The sequence below is a fragment of the Neodiprion fabricii genome, chromosome 2 (assembly GCF_021155785.1).
Source record: "Neodiprion fabricii isolate iyNeoFabr1 chromosome 2, iyNeoFabr1.1, whole genome shotgun sequence".
Classification (NCBI taxonomy): Eukaryota; Metazoa; Arthropoda; class Insecta; order Hymenoptera; family Diprionidae; genus Neodiprion; species Neodiprion fabricii.
In genome coordinates, this window is record NC_060240.1 from 39288514 (window position 1) to 39305858 (window position 17345).

Sequence of the window (17345 nt, forward strand, 5' to 3'; positions counted from 1 at the left end):
AAAATTACGTCGGAACAGCGCCAGAAAGAATTTATCCCAGCATTTTTCAAAATCGCGAAAATTTTGGCCAAAAAAGCAAAGGGGTTAGCCTTACTTTTTTTTTGGGCGAAAAATCTTTTGTCCCAGAATCGAGTTGTATGACCCTCTCTCGACTAATTGGACCCCCAGGAACGTATAAAACGCAGCAAAAAGAGCGTAGGACCAACGGCAGAAAAAATACGCAGGAAAGATCAGCAGCAAAAAAAATGACGAAACAGATTCTTTGGTTTTTTGGCTGCAACTTTTGATCCGTTGCTCGCATCGTAATCGGACTGCGCCCAATCGATTTCTCTCGCAAAATTACGTCGGAATAGTGCATGAAAGAATTTATTCCAGCACTTTTCAAAATCGCGAAAATTTTCGCCAAAAAAGCAAAGGGGTTAGCCTTACTTTTTTTTTGGGCGAAAAATCTTTTGTCCCAGAATCGAGTTGTATGACCCTCTCTCCACTAATTGGACCCCCAGGAACGTATAAAACGCAGCAAAAAGGTCGCAGGACGTAAACATCTTTCATCATTTCTCATAAATATGAATACTTTCACAGTTGTCGACGTACACACAGTGGTCCGAGGACGATTAACTTTCCGGCAGGTTCAATTACGTTGGCAATGCACTGAACATCACATAACTCAACCATACAAAATTTCAACGAGTTTGTAGCCAATCAGCAATGACGCAGTGAGTTGATTCTGCATTGTCAATGCAAGCGACTTCGCCGAAAAATCAACCCTATCTAAATCAGTGTTCCCATGTGTATATCAGGTGCAATTTCAACACTTGTGATGTTTATTTATTTCCCACTTTTCTCGATCTGCATATGAAATATCTTGAATCAGCGATATAGTTATTCAAACATTATTATTAAAAAAATTTCCTCGAAGAAAAATATTCAAAAGAAATTGCCCCAAAAATTCGTCTCCCACAATTTTGAAGACTAAGATTGCCGATTTTTTTTTACATATTCGGAGGTCGGTTACGAACAATTAGCAATTGGCGAAGGTATTTTACGCAGCCCTAAGACTGAGAATGAGAATATTTCTTTATCTTCGCATAGCATTTTCTCTTATATAACTCTTAATTCAAGCGACTCGCCACTTGGCACATACAAGAGTACAGTTCTTTAATCCAATGTTTGCTATCCAAATACATGTAATTTGTCTGTGTCCCTAATATTCCGTAGAAAAATTATCAATTGTATGAACAACGAACGCAGTGATGTCATAAGTTTCCTTCTTTATTTCAACTTATTCCAACTAAGTACACGCATCTTAAATCTATTTCCTAGTTAACGTATGTTGTGGGTAATAAATCTCGACAAATTACAATTAAAAAGAAATAATTTTGGGTCTCGAATTTGAATGAATATTAATATTACGAATATATAGGTATCGGTAGAAATCAATGAAAAGTTCCCTGAATTGCAAATCCACTGCAAGTCCATGAATTAGATTTTGGCCGCATTACTTAACTTGTCTGCAAAGCAACAGAGTTAAACCAAAGCTCAAGAGATACAGCATGGCGATGGCCATAATCATCATCTAAAAACAGAAATTAGAGAACATTACCGTCAAGAAGAAGCTGGTTTATATTTGACACGTTTATGAGAGACTCGTTACAACCGTTAGTAGATTGTCAAGTTGGAGAATCCAACGTAGAACTTACCGATAAATACAACATCATCATGCGATTCATGTAGTATTCAAGTCCCACATCCTCAATTTGCGCAAAAAGGACCGATGAGGCTATAAAATGTGACGCGAAACCGGTTGACTGATAGACCACCTCCTGAAACAATGAATTCTGATTAAATCAATCATGCATTCAGTATACTTCACTAAATTTCTTCTTCGTTTTATTTTAGTTTTAGTTCATTCCTTGAGAATCCCAAGGTTCATAAGAAATGACTAATTGCAGGACTCTTCGTGTTGTGATGATATTCAATACAACAATAATTAAGGATCCTTCTTAAACTTACGCTGACGAGTGTATTTCGTGTTATTGTCCCAGTCAGTAAAGATGCTGCGTACCAAACGAGAAAGATGTATGTAGCAATGACGAAGAAAGTTGTAATTGCAATTACTAAAATCCGACCACTCAGTTGATCTACCGTTACACGATCGTATTCTGCGGAGGAGAATTGACTCGTGAACTTCAATATCGAGCTCAAAAACCCGGTGCGCCTATCCGAAATTTTTTTGAAAAGCCCCACGCCACTGGCGAATAACAACTCTGCAAAGTTGAGCTTCATGTCCCACAAAGCCATCCCAACGCAAATGATACCTAGTATCTAAAAACAAACAACCATTTGAACACATAACGTCACCTAATATTATTCGACGCAACAATAATTGACTGTGTTCAATCTCAATCGTAGTTTGGCAAATCCAACAGTGACTCAGTTTAATTTAGACCGTTAAAACCAAAGAATACTGACCAATTGAGCAAAAGTGAATGATGCTGATAACATTCTTAACCTTCGCGCAGAGCCCAAAATGATCATCGGAGTGTCCATCGACTGCTTTGAAACCATTGACAGTTCACGGGCAGTCATCGCGTCTTCCAAACGAACACCTGAAAGTTAAATTTTAATCTTCTTACACTGTTGACAAAAAATGAGAATGCAGAACGTACTCAACGGGAATGGTTTTGAGTAATAATTATGTGCTCATTATTCCATTATATAAAAGATTACAACTTAAGCATTCCTTTCCACAGCTGTTAAATTCATTTTCCTCACAAATTTCTACTAGCACAAATTAACTATCATGAACGATGAAAAACGTGTAGTACGTATTTCGGACATCCATTGCTTCAATAGTACATAAAAATATACAATGTAAGTGTACATAACAAGATTAAAGTTCTGTTCCGAGTCTGCAGTAGAGTATGGCGACAATTTTTCAAGCATCGGAAGTTTAGAAAGCGGTACAATCGTGATTAATAAGCCGCGGTTGAATTTATAAAAATTTGTACTTCGGGGTTTCCTTATGAAATGCCATGCGACCAATTTGAATTGGTGGATTTATTACTCTTTTGATGGTTAATTGTTTGAAAATATAAAAAAACAAAGCTTTGAACCACAATGACATTTCTGTGGTATCTATCACGAGCTTATTAGGGTCAATAATGAAGGGGTCTTCTGATGAATTAGAAATATGACTTTAACTCGGAAACATTTTAAGCAGGGTATGAAACCGCATCTTTTTCTGTTCAACTTGCTTTTTGTACGCATCTAATTATATAGTGTGAATCACGGTTAATCCCGCTTTTAACCAACTCATATCAATCCGAAGCAATATTATCGGTATAATTGAAATATATTCAGCATCTAACGAAAGTTTTAGGCATAAAAAACTGACTATTTATTAAAATTAAAAACACAAAATATTTTCAACAGTTAGTTGAGAAGCTGTCATATCCAGCATAATGTTTATCAAAAATTGACTTCCGCTAGGTGAATCACGCAGTTTGATAATACATAGAAATTTTTCCTCAGACTGTCAGCATCGCGAGTATCATACAGCATACAATAAAATTCATAATCACGTAGGCATATTAGAGACGTGATGAAAATTTTCAAAATCATACTCTCCCAAGGTACAAACTATGAAATAATTACAAATCACGTGTGAATTGCACACTGAGCTTGATCAAATTAACGACCGTTCAACGAGTTTAATAAGACCCTTGGTAAAAAATGGCACCAGTAGTGGAAAAAAACATTTAAATCAAGCGAATGTTATAAAACCATGCTTCGCTTATAGTTTTATGAGACTCAGGAAGGCCAATGTTTGGACTCTTCTATAGTAAAGATTGAACAGTTTTCAATATACTGGTTTAAAGTAGCAAATATAATTTCAACGGTTTGTTCTTTACTCCTGATTCGAAAAGGTACCGTTTCCGCTTTTGGAGAAACAGAAATACGTATCATAAACTGGGATTCTTACTTACTTTTGTATGGCCAATCTGAATCAACTGAAGTTATGACGAGAAATTGAACGTCCTGTATTCTACGAAAGTGGCTCTGAATACTGATCCAAGGATCTGTCACCGTCCTTTAAAAAGCGTCATTGCCTCCGATAAACGTATCCATGCGAGCCAATGAGAATTAAACGGATGTATATATATATATCGCTATCCTTTTACGAAAGATAAGGAAAATGCGCTTCAGATTACATATCCCTTATTCGGTGAAAAGGATAACGCAATTTTCAAACCACTGGTGCATGGATTTATAAGACATTGGTTATTCATGCATCCGGAAAATATTTTTATACTTTCTCTCATTCAATTTACCTAAAACCCCAGGCTACATGTATAGCCACTATTTTCTGCTAATTCTCTAATATATAGCTTTGAGCGCAATCACAGTTCGTATCAGCAAAATAAGCCCAAGCTCTGTAAAATTTAGCAGTAATCTCGCTGTTGATAATAATCGCTGATTTACACTAGATTATATGTGACGTCAAAAACAAACACACTCGTCATTATTTCTTCCACTTTCTTTCAATTTCTGAAAATGCACACGTGCCGCTTTCTCAGACTATTCTCCGAACACGCAGAACAATTGTGGACAGTTTCAAGACAGTATTTGTAAGTTGACACGATATATTCCCACGTGATGCTTTATAAAGACTCTTTGTCTGAAAACGATCTGTAAAGATTGTAATCGAATCGATACTTTTCAAACTTACAGCCTCGTTACAACAGGTATACTAAACTTGCGATTCTCTCGATCACTTTCACCCTCTGCTCTTGTGGTTGAACCAATGGCTACTTCTACTGTTTTTTCAGTTTGAAACGGTGGCAGAGTCAAGATCCTGGAGTCATCTCGTCGTCGCAGCCCTTCTCTAACAACGTCACCAGATAAATATTCAGGCTACACGTTGAAGAGCTCAACAATATTTCTGAATCGTTGTGCACAGTCCCGTTATACAAGTTAAGAAGGAACTGGACGCAGAGATCTAGACCCTGTGGAATGTCAGGCACTGAGATTCTAGACCCTTATAATTTTCCTTTGACGACGGTATGCTTTTCTATACCTGAATAAACCCTCGCACGGCAGGGATCGAGGTTCCAGACCCTCTCAACGGTATCTAAAAAATGTTGTTCTTCCAGTTTTTTGATGCAGGGTCCACCGCCCCTGACTTATGTCTTGGGTACCGGAAGGTAAAAAAGCGTCTACTCATATCTCTACGTACCTGTGTCGAAGAGGGTAAGTATCCGTAATGGTCTGTTTGAAAGTATAAGCAAAATGACGTGATACATTGATCTCAGAACCTGATTGATACATCCTGTTTGAACGGAAAACCCAAATCGAAGAGTTCGTACACGTCAACACCGAGTACGTACTTATTAAAACTCTTTATTGTTTGGTAAAATTATCATTACAAGGAGAAACGATGTTGGAATCATGCGATTTGATCGTGGTTTTCAATCATTGAAATTACCAGACTGACGACACAAATTAACGTTCCACTGGTAGAGGAGGAAAAGGAATAAATATTATACATACTTCCTCCATGGATCAAACGTCGCAATGATTCTCATAAACTTGATAAATTGCATCCTTTAGGAATGATTAAGACGTAGTTATTTCTATAATACATTATATGTTAATTTCCTGATTTTCGAGTGCGGACTAATCGCCAAAGCTCAAAAGAATCTCATTCTTGTGACTAGATATAATACGAGAGCTCGATTAACGTTTACGTATTAATAATTTATGTCCAGGCATGATTTCACGTAAGTGTAATTGGAAAAATTTGTTACCGCTGAAATCAGGCTCCTCGCTACCAACTACCAGTGTAGTGTTTGTACGAATAGTAGGCATCCACACCGTGCAGGACGCCGACTACCCCGCAAAGCATCTGTAAGAGTAGTTAAATTTCAAATAAACGAGCGAAATAACCGCAGAAGTAAATTTTTATTTATTTTTTAAAAATTTTTTTCAATCGACTTCCGAATAAATTTGCCGATAAACTTACGTAGGCGGCGCTCATTGCTGGATAGACGTCAAATCCAGGTGTGAGGAGATATTGTCCCCAGAGGAACATCTTGGTAGCAAATGCCAAGTACGAGGCTGAGCTCAAGTAGAGAAAGGATGCGAGGGCGTTAAACATCAGCTCCTGAAATGTCGGACAAACTGACAAGTTATTAATCAGCCCTTATTTCGACGGGGACGTTTTGCGGAAAATTCATATTTCACTTACGAAGAGGGACGAGCGTATCAGTCTGTACGATTTTTCGGAAACGATGTAACAGGCCAGAAGTACCGCCGAGTTCAGAAAGCAGGCGGAACAAGTCGTCAAGGCACTTTCGTACGCCGAACCAATTGTCGCACTGTACCTCAGGCCGTAATTAATCAACAAATATTGTATCAAGCTGCTGATAACCTGAAACAACAATATCGTTATACGGTTTCAGTAACGCCAAAGAATGCAACAAATTTCCGGACAGATCCTGGAATCGATATCCTATACAAACTCCCTGGCAGAAATTTCTTTAACTTTTTGAGAATACACTGTATAGTTTTCCTTGTCTTTTCTTGCAGCAATTTACCAAAATACGAGATCGGGAATCTCGGGAGAAATGACGATTTTTAACAAAAAATTCAATATTCATCGAGACGCGGGCCGCGTAATTACAAAAGTATGTAATGTGAAAAATCTGCAGGGCTTCACATTCATCGAAATCAGCGTATCGCGAAAAAATTCTACAATTCAAAGTGTGCAATTTTATGGTGTGTCAGATAAAACTTACCGCCTCGGCCACTTTCACCATGCCCGGTAAAGTCTTCAAGAATTCGATGTGTATGCATGTGCAGCATCGGCAAAAGCAACAAGCGACACCCCCGGCTCCGTGAGTTCCCGTCGACGCCATCCTGATCGTCGGTCCAGCTGCACCCCCGCCCATGGTTCACAGTTCCGTCCCGCAGTCTGTTAATTAAACAGCACGATGCTTAAACGTCGCATCCTGTGAATGTACATAAACATGCACTTGCGGATGCATGCGTGTGTATATAAGTTTGCGGTTGTCGTATCGTCATTATGCTCCACCTTATTATATTCTTATATTCTTATCAACTTACATTCTTTCTTTGAGTGCGCAATGTGCGTGTGTGCGAAAGTGCCGGCGGTAAGTCAAGGATTTCACACAAATGCAAGCGCAAACTGCGCAATATTCTCGGTGAATATTGTCGAACAGCGCTCTTGGGCTGCAGACTCTCGACTCAAAAGTCGGGACCGTTAACCCCTGGAGCAACAGTTTATTTCTGTCCGTAAATTGTTATCGCGACACTTTAAGTCACCAATGCTCTGCGATTCTTTCGAAAAAATTGCGTGTAGTTGCTAACAATAAGATTACTTGACTTATCAAACCGGGGTTTCTCTACATTCTATCCTATACGAAATCGATGACAAACGGATCAGCGGTTCTTACAACGGATATCGATCCACGTGCAACCGATCGATTTCAGAACCATCGGCATGAATCGGATGGTTTCTTATGGATTATAATCAAGCAGAGAACATTACCTATAGATTGTTTTACGCCACGGCAATGCAGCTGTACCTAAATTCCCTGCACGTGAGTCAGAAAGAAATATGAAGAGTCCGATTGGTACTTCCGGAAAGCACGAGTTCCCAGGAATCTGTTTATCGAGTGATACGATGAATTTGGAAATGGAAATTTGAATGGAACGACAGGAAGAGATCCCTCGGGACGTATGTTCACTGTTAAGAGTTCGCTACAGACTGTAGAAAATTCTGTACCCGCAATGCATGAACGGCGCCCCCCGCGTGGTACGAGACCTCAGAGGGTCGTTGTCTATTTTCGGCACGCGCCACAGGAAATTATGGCGGATCGACGATGCAGATGCCTATGGAGAAAAAGTGTCAACGGAATGTCGTCGGCACGTAGGTACGCGAAGGCTATTAATTGCCCACCGTTTTCATTTCGAATCGCACCACGAAGAGAGGGTGAAGCCTTCGCACGTGTCATATTGAATCGCATGTGGATGGATGAAATTCATTGGTTTTTCTCTTCCATCCGATCTGTAATTCACACGGTATATTATAAGAGTTATGCAAAATGAATACATTAAATTAAGCTGACATTGTAATATGTGTATATTTATTATAACATCGTTGTAGCGAAATTCGCTTGACATAGTTTACCAGCTCGCATTTGGTAACGCGATGTACAATTTTTTAATATATTAAATGTTTGCACAGATTAAAAAATTTGATTCACAAATCTTCAGACTTATCGTTCAGCTCGTCACTGTCTGTGAATTTGGTTATTTCGGCTCGTGACAACTATCACTGTGAGTAATTGAAATAACTTTCTTAAAAAAAGACTTTACTGTCTGATGTCCAATGGTATTCTGATTTCTGTCGATCGACATTTTTGGATGGATGAAAATAAAAGGTATTTTAGCAGAAATCAGCAGAAGTCAGCCCAAGACAATTCGCCTATTCGCCATTTTGAATTTTCAAATTTTGTTTTCAGATTCGTAATCAGCGACCCAAGAAACCCCTCTATACCAAATTTTATCTCAATCCGTTTGGTGGATTTGATGGACCCCTGAAAAGGTTGAATACGGAAGTATATTATGTATAAAAGTATTCCATCAAAAATCCATAATGATCTGACCCTTTCTTCTGACTGTAAAAAAAAATTGTAACTAGTAAAATTCAAAAAATGACAAAGCGAACGCTGGCCCATTTTGGGTCTAGGCTTAAAAATTTTTATGTCTAATAATATCTGGAATTTTGAGATATTTTCGAATCGATCTAGAATGCCTCACATGCTTGCATGTTCTACATCTATTTATATCTCTAGTATGCACTCACAGGCTGAACCCATGTAAATACTAATAAGGTAAATTAAATTGAATTAAATTCAATTACTTACTTGCGTTAATCACTTAAAATGAACGACAAAAAAAAAAAAGAACTTTCGTATTATCGAAGGCAACAGGTAGCCACGATTGTGGCGATGAATATAGCAATTAACTGCGGAAGCCGTGACAAGAAAAAAAAGTCCATTGAGGATGAAGACTAATATTACTGGACAGCGCTAAAATAAACCCTACATTTTTTAACGATTTTCGTGTTATGAGTTCTTTTCCTGGACCCCGCTACGAAAGAGCGACGCATGTCCGAAATTCAAACCCTTTCCGTTAATTAGTTTATTTCTTTAGTCTGCTCGGTCGGTAAAGGTAGGACTACTACATGGCCTTAATCGTGACCGATTCTAATTCGGATTTAACTGAAACACAATTTTTATCCCAAGGGATAATAATATATACAATATAAATTTAAATCGACAAACAGTCTATTCTGAACATCTAACACCGAACGCTTATTTTGTTACTTTTGTTTCATACAATCGTGCGTCGTTAATTTACGAACAGCTACTACTCGTTTTTTAGAAAGTAAAAAAATCAAAAAATCGCAATAATTCTTATTTCTCTGTGCGCGCTACAGGAAGCAAATAAAAACTGTCGGTAGAATCAACGTACAAGCGGATCTAAATCTATATTTCGCGCGAACACTGTATGATGCGAACCAACGTTAGGATAATTGAACGTTAGGACAAGTCAAGTCGTGGTTCAGAGAATCGTGGTTCTACCGTAATTGGACCAAATGCCGCAACAATGTGCGACGAAGTGGTTAATAGGTGAATTTCAATTGGCCAGACTCAAACTTTTGAGGCCTTAAACGATTAAATAATTAATTGATTGATTGAGTTTTATATCTACGCCATAATATAACCATCGCGAAAACTAATGTATAAAGTTACATATGGAAGTACACACAGTGACGATGATTCGTCGACGGCTTCTTTTTCGGCCGATTCTATTACGTTCTCGGTTACGTTGCCCGTTTGAATTTTGTGTTGTTGGATTCTGTTATGCTTACGAAGACGAGTCTCTTTTACGGCCTTCAACCTCTCTGGAAGGTAGCAGGTAGTTATAGGGCCGGTCGCTCAATACCGGAATTCCTCAGGGCTCTGTTCTCGGTCCCTTTCCGACCGTTCTCTACGTTGGAGATAGATATATCATATTGCCTTGAGCCTGAAGTCTCCCGTCTGGCATTTGCGGATGATCTTGAAATTTGTGATCTTCAAAAACTGCCGATCACATTGTGACTTTGACCGCAAGGAATTACTTCAAAATCAATGTTACTAAACATTGACTTACCACTTATCACTGTTCTGTTAACCAATATCTGCTATATAATGCTGCATCGTCAGTTTTGTTACTATTCTTTAACATACAACAAAGTGTACATAAATAAATTCTATCTATCTATCCATCTTTTTCTCTCTATAGTACCAAGTAGCCAAGTGTTAATTGAATACGTATTAATTGCTCGATCAATAATAGAAGATTGAACAGGTGACGTAGTACAAAGATATATTTTATTTGCATGTTACCACTTTTTATTTGTACGATGATGGGAGAAAATTTTAGATCGTAGGAACGTTTAGAAAAATAAAAATATAACATATTCGTATGAACAATGGTAACGATGATACTTGTATACAAATGCGGTAACACGTGAGTATGGTACCTTTTTTTTTCTTGGCAGGATTTCTTGACACTGGTTTCTCCCGATTATAGCTGTTAGTTGTAAACTATATAAGAGACAATATTGCAGCGACAAAGAGAAGTGAGAATAGTATTGTTAGACATCGACCATTACTACAGGGTTATTATAAAAGTAGAAAGCTTATCGTTATACTTTAAATATTGACAATAAATTTACCTTAAAAATATCTCAAAAATACACCGACAAAAATCTACTACATATATATTGATCTAAAAATTTTTAGCATTCTTTCCCGAACCGACACTTCAAGATATATCCATGTATTACGCTTCTTAAGTTATACAATGCATATCTCAGCAATGATTAATTTTTCTTCTCTTTTTACGCATTTGTCATACGATGACAACGATGATAAAACAGTCTTCGCTTGCGCCTGATAGTCGCTGTTCTGCATCCCTCACAGCTTTGGTAACGACTGTGTCTTAAGTGCGAACTGACGCTTCTTTAAGCGTCGAATCCCGTACGATCTTCGGCTTTTAAATACCTCTGTAGGATCTCAGAGCTAGTATAGTACTCATAAGGTATAGCGCCGCATTGACTAGTCCTATGATCTAAAAAAAATAACTACTCGTTATTTTCAATACTTTCGATGTACTTTTCCGATAGAAATCTGTAAGTAGTACTTTGATTGGATATTGGAGTATTAATTGCTTAATTTAGGTAAACTCACCGATGCTGCCAAAATGGCATCATAATTATGAGGGCGATAACGGGTTTTGGTAATGTCTACGAGAAGGTTGAGAGATGCTGCAAGGAGCAATCCAAATCCGATCGAATGATAGATCACCTCCTGAATTTGTAAATTACAAAATTAATGCAAGTATGTAAAGTTTGATTGTACAGCAGAATGATCGATTTCCTTGATTATAATTTCAAGGAATAAGGACAGTAAACAAATTCCATTAATTCCAGCTGGAGATGTGATTCTATATGATCCTATCTTGGACAAACTTACGTAGATAGTTTTTGATATTATCGAGCCGGTTGACAAGGATGCGAGGCAAGATATCAGAAGAATGAAAGATGCGATCATGAAAGTCGTCGTCATGAGGAGGAAAAATATCCTGGGCGTTGATGCCAGCGCCTCGGCATAGTGAGTGTCGTGATCGTGTCCCATGATCCCAACGCAGACGATGCCCAGGGCCTGAAAGTGAGAGCGTGAACTTGAGGTGAGCTCATTTGCCGCCATGGCCTAAGAGTTTCTCAAAAACTTGTGCCATCGCCATGTATGGCGGACCCAACCTCGATCCACCATTTTTGGGTGCTGAATCCATAGGATTAGCTTGTGTGTAACCATTGAAAGTGAATCAGCAAAAGGATGTCAGCTCTTTCAAAATCGTGTATGGTACTGTAATATTTCACACATGATCTATTTAGATCAGAAGAAGCTTTTGGTAAAGAAAACTTTTCACGTAACAGTCTGATTATGAGCCAACGACGCTTATTGCGGTTCCTTATCGAGAACCGCTTACTGAATGCAACAACCCACTTCCTTAGTAGTTGTTCCACGTTAGTAGGAAACCGACGATCATTATACATCACTCGCGAGGATGTTTTAAAACTTGTTACTTTGCGAAGTTATTCCGCGCTGTGAATAATTCCTTCGTTAATATGCCGGAGTACTTACAACTTCAAGAAATTTCAGTATTCCAGGAAAAGTTCTTAAGTAGCTAGTGTTTAGGATGATCGTCGAGCCACTGGTGGTGGTTGTGGTTGTTCGTATGGTGACGGAGTGAGACATGATATCGAGTTATCACAGGGAACCCTGAAATAAAATAAAAATGTTCAAACGATCGTCGGGTAGAAATCTCATGTTGAGACGACAAGCATAATATGCGGCGATTTTGTTTTTCATAAAAGCCGACGAATCTGATCAGCATGTATGCCGATCCTTCCAGGTTCAAATACGCATTAATATTCCATAAGCACATATCTACGTTGCATAAGTAACGCAGTTATGATTCGCAGTACCTCTTGACGGGCAAAAGCACCGCGTTCAAATTTCGTAAACATTACGTATTTTGATTCTATACTCAGTTCTACTCTCGTCTCACGCATGCTAAAGATATTTTCACGAGTTCACCTATCCTCTGCAAAAAAAAAAAAGACCGATCAACGAGTAAGACGAATTCTTATGTCACAGAGGTTGGACTCCTCAAAGCAATGTGAAGCTGAAACTAGCAGCTAGAATTAGCAGCCAAACGTACTAAACTTTTTGAAAATAGAAAAAGTGCAGTTCAGTTTGATCCTCATAATTTTGTAAGATTATCAGGGGTTCAAGGTGTTTCACAAAATTTTGATTTTCGGAATTCATTACCTCGTTCGAATGAACATTAGAACGTTTGGCTGTTAATTCTGGCTGCTATCTTCAGCCTCATTAAAGCATTTAGAATTATGACCGTTTATGGTTTATCTGCTCCATTTCTCTGCTCGTTGCTTTCCAGCTAACTAAGCTTTCGCTCTTCTTCGGAGTCATTACTCGATTCCCTTAATCCGTTACACACACGCAGCAACCGCACGTATCCTCTCGTATTCTTTCCCCCACTGTGTGAGACAATGACTCATACGCCAGAAGTGGCACTGACGTAGACGCAAATTATTTTCGCCTCTTGATACAACGCGAATCTATTGATACGGTTGTGCATACTGCACCCGAAATAAAGTTTTGAAAAAAATATTGTGCAGCCAATTTTCGAACATTAAAATAGACGCGTTTTTATCATGATTGAATTTGAATAAAAAATTATCACCGAGAATCGTTTAGTGGCGTTGAGGCGAGAAAGGCATCGTTATGTCATCGTCAAGTGTAACAATGAACACGGGCTGCTTTGGCCGACTAATCGCTGTTCTTCTCCGAATCTCTCTGATAGAAAAAAGGATGAACCTCCGTTGGAATTTGATAACGAATTTATTAATTCACCGATGACATCAGTGTATCGTGTGTCTTTGATATTAGCTCAGTCAAGCTTGCTAAATGGCAGTATCTTACTTGTCGCGATACGGCCAACTGTGTCATTTGATTGTCGAATTTTACTAGAATCAAATTCACGATATGACTCCGAATATGTCCAAAGCTACTATGCGTCTTCGGCAGAATTGCACACTGAAACTTGAATCGACCACGTCAGTTTATTTGGACGAAAACGAACATCCGGACGGGTATCGATACCTCCCATAGCAGGAGTGTACAATTCGAATATTAAATCTCTTCTTATTCTGGCCTCTGCTATCGTTTTGTCCATGGGCCTTATGGAAATCGGGACGAGGTCGGACTTCCGAGGTGCGACCTACTTCGGCTGTTGCTTCTGAGCGTCCTCCTTCAAACCGAAATAGAGTTGACTCCATTTCGGTATAGATAGAACTTGTTATTCTAATACTTTGCAATAGTTAGAAACAGTTAATATTGCAAAATTTTATCGAACGTCTTGCGCCGAACGGCAACGCGCCTATGTTTGTACTATAAATTTGCAATCTACCTACACGATTGACGCCGTTATTATAGTACTATCCAGTGGCAATGAAGTGAGAATATGGGATGCATCTGTGATCAGTCTGTCATCATCGATCCAGTTTAGGGCTTGGACAGTTTACCAGTTTTAATTGTCATTAAATGTAAACAACACAGTAAAAATATAAAGTTCTAAGTACAGATCCTAATTAGCGGAACGGTAGTGACAAGTGAATAATGCAGACGGTAATATAAACAACGAGGTTCGGTGGTTTGATTAATCATGCATGGAGGAAGAACCGGAAGCTAACTTCAACCACTTGGATGATGTCCTGGGAGAAATTTTCACCCGGAAAACTTTACGATACTTGATATTAATGACGAAATGAGTGATCGGGATGAGTTTGGTTAACTTCAGAATTAGCGTTTCCTTGTATTTGTGATAATTAAGATAAACGACCCAACCGACCGTGGCAAGAGAAAAATTCGTATGTATCTGATCTAGAATTCCCATGACAAATGAATTTGATTGATACCCGACAGTCAAAGTGAAACTTTGGCAGCCTGTAACTGTCCAAGAAGATCAGCTGTAACGATAACTTGAATGAAATTTCTTCACTGGACTTGTACAAATATGAATACACTCAGCCAACTGAGCGAAATAAGGAAAATCAGACTGAGGATGGCATTTGAATTTATCGATACTGAAGGTGCAGTATTATTTAATCCTAACAAAAAGCAAGGAACGCAGTGACAGTTATACCGTGTATTTGTAGCAGCAGTAAACGCAATATCGATTCGCGGGAAAATTCAAACGCGCACACAAATTATTAATTTCACCTACGGAGAATTCACTTTTACAACGCATTATATGTCGGATGCTTTATCGTTCCCCTTTGCGCGATGCCTTTAACATATAACGGTCTTAACGCGTCCGGTCTACCGGCTTCTGATTATACTGCGTCCATGTTGTAATTATACATACCCCTTAAACGAGGAGATAAGAGACTCGTATCGCAGTGAAAACAATCGTCGATAAGTCAGAATTGCGAAAAGAAAAGTAGATGCACCGCAGTAGGATTGATAAACGTTTTCGAAGTAACTAACCTGAGACAGGTGACTGGAAATCGGAGTTATGTTACGTTCTCAGCGTCTCGCGAATGACTGAAATCGACGCCTAACGTCCCCGCCAAGCCCGGTACACGTCACACATGACGTCACGCATTCAAAAGAGTCGAGTAAATGCAGCTAGCAGCAGGTATGTATTCGATCGGTCTTTCTTTACGCAGCCAACGGGCACGCCTGTCATGCGTAGTAAGCTGAATCCGACGATTCGATAATCCGTCATCGAGTATTGAACGGGTGTTTACAGAGGCTCCAACATGCTTACGACGTTTCGTCATGTATTAAAAATACTTCTCCATTTTTGTTTTGAGATTTATTTATTTATCCGTGCAGTGAGAACTATTTTATCGGCAAGCCAGAGCGTAGAAGACCCGTTGCGCCTGACATCCGATAATTTCGTACACGTAGATATGCTGAGTTGCATTCTATTAGGCGCTCAGCGTGATATCGCCGATTCAGTTGCCTCTCATCAGGCGCTTTTGATTCTCTCATTTTGGAATTATATCGGCTCTGCCGACTTGGTGGTAAATTTATCTACAAGTCGAAAAAATTGCAATAAATACCAATACTCTAGAATTGATAGTATCTGCAAGATATTTGCGAAAACTCGTTATTCGTATGTGTAACTGGAACGATTAAATTTTATTCGACATCCGTATAATAGCTCAAGGGTAAATAAAATTAAAACATTAAGGATTGAAGAGAAAAATCAACAAAAAACTTCAAACAGATATACGTAATTATACATACATACATAATAATCAGTAGCGATACGGTACTATATAAGTATCGTATTCTAACAATTAACAATGCCGTAAAACATTTCTATCTTATAATAGATTATATGATTTGTTGAAGGTAAATGCATTTTTCAACGTATCCGTGTCAGGTACCTCCTATACAATAGTAGAACGGGCGTGAATCGTCGTGTCAAAATGACTTATTGTTTCAGTTGCAAATATGTTGTGATGGTTCATTGTCATTGGACTGTAAACAACGAGTTACAGGTTTCATTACTGTCCTACAATTCGCTGCATTCATGTAAGAAGGTGTTACAAATTAACATCAGTATCCATACGTTCAACCAATCTTCGGATGATGCTTAATTGGTCGTTAATTAAATCCATTAGCTAATTTTACGCGGACGCAGTAATTATAAGTACACTGATCCGTCATTACACGTTGTATGTTATCAACTACCGTTCAAAAGACAAAACAAATTTTCATTAATCAGCCAATGTGGATTTGCAAAAGGATGTAAACCAATATATATGTAGTATATAGTGTATGGTTGAGCGCATACGCGTCATTACGATATAATATATAAATAATATGCATGTATATATGTATATATAATGTATATAAATCTATATGTATAAATATATAAGTATAAAATTTACATTTTTCATTTCATCGATTGTATAGATTCTATGCATTTTTCTGTTGATTGATATATATATATATATATATATATATGTGTGTGTGTGTGCGTGTGTGTGTGTTTGTGTGTGTGTGTGTGTATTCAGTATTTTTCTTACGCATATATTTCTATCATTAGTATTAAAATTAATATTATATGCCTGTGTAAAGTGAGGATAATATTTTTTGTTAAGTTGTGTTTTTCTTGTAGCAATAATGCTTAAGCATTTAATGTCAGTGTCGCAGAAAACATGAAGGCTTGCTCAATAATTATTTCATATTTTTACCCAATTACCGGACACAAGCGAACGATAAATCGATTAGTTGTGGATATCATACTTTGCCTGAGTAAACGTGGTCTAAGGCCGTAGAAAGAAATCAGTATAAGAACTGAGAAAATGCACTGTTTTTATGTTTACTGACCACACGATTCTACATCAAGGTAAGCAATAAATTAGGCGCACTTGGTACCGTGAGTATTACGCTGATTGCGAGGGATCTGCTATATCGATTACATGCAAAATTTCAGAGTGCCGAAAGGTCAAGCAAAGTGTGCCGGTACTTGAATGAATATGAATATATCGTCTCGTGTATTACAAAATCAAGTGATATGAAAAAAAATGAACCTCTAATTTCACACTTTTCTAAGGCTATCTTACGTTGTATTGCGAAATAGGTATAGTTAGTTGTGAATTT

At 38.2% G+C, this 17345-nt stretch overlaps 3 protein-coding genes across 8 annotated transcripts; all 3 read right to left on the bottom strand.

Annotated features, from left to right (window-relative positions):
* Positions 1–1118: 1118 nt before the first annotated feature.
* Positions 1119–4086, bottom strand: LOC124176163. The gene is made up of 5 exons (XM_046557073.1): positions 3990–4086; positions 2473–2609; positions 2014–2325; positions 1701–1823; positions 1119–1576 (listed from the first exon to the last, which is right to left on the bottom strand). Exons 2-5 carry the CDS (start codon positions 2587–2589, stop codon positions 1499–1501), a joined length of 630 nt encoding a protein of 209 aa, XP_046413029.1. The 5' UTR covers positions 2590–2609; positions 3990–4086; the 3' UTR covers positions 1119–1498.
* A 1321-nt stretch (positions 4087–5407) lies between these two features.
* LOC124176165 (protein singles bar) lies at positions 5408–10359 on the bottom strand. Of its 6 annotated transcripts, none has more exons than XM_046557074.1 (6): positions 8955–10359; positions 7811–8092; positions 6801–6976; positions 6251–6433; positions 6026–6166; positions 5408–5908 (listed from the first exon to the last, which is right to left on the bottom strand). In XM_046557074.1, exons 3-6 carry the CDS (start codon positions 6951–6953, stop codon positions 5831–5833), a joined length of 555 nt encoding a protein of 184 aa, XP_046413030.1. In that variant the 5' UTR covers positions 6954–6976; positions 7811–8092; positions 8955–10359; the 3' UTR covers positions 5408–5830. The 6 variants fall into 6 exon arrangements, with proteins under 6 accessions (XP_046413030.1, XP_046413036.1, XP_046413031.1 ...); XM_046557080.1 differs by lacking the exons at positions 7811–8092; positions 8955–10359 and adding exons at positions 7129–7362; positions 7574–7801; XM_046557075.1 differs by lacking the exon at positions 7811–8092 and having other exon boundaries at positions 9965–10359.
* A 202-nt stretch (positions 10360–10561) lies between these two features.
* On the bottom strand, positions 10562–15368 carry LOC124176167. The gene is made up of 5 exons (XM_046557081.1): positions 15213–15368; positions 12285–12422; positions 11613–11801; positions 11328–11447; positions 10562–11208 (listed from the first exon to the last, which is right to left on the bottom strand). Exons 2-5 carry the CDS (start codon positions 12396–12398, stop codon positions 11134–11136), a joined length of 498 nt encoding a protein of 165 aa, XP_046413037.1. The 5' UTR covers positions 12399–12422; positions 15213–15368; the 3' UTR covers positions 10562–11133.
* Positions 15369–17345: the final 1977 nt, after the last annotated feature.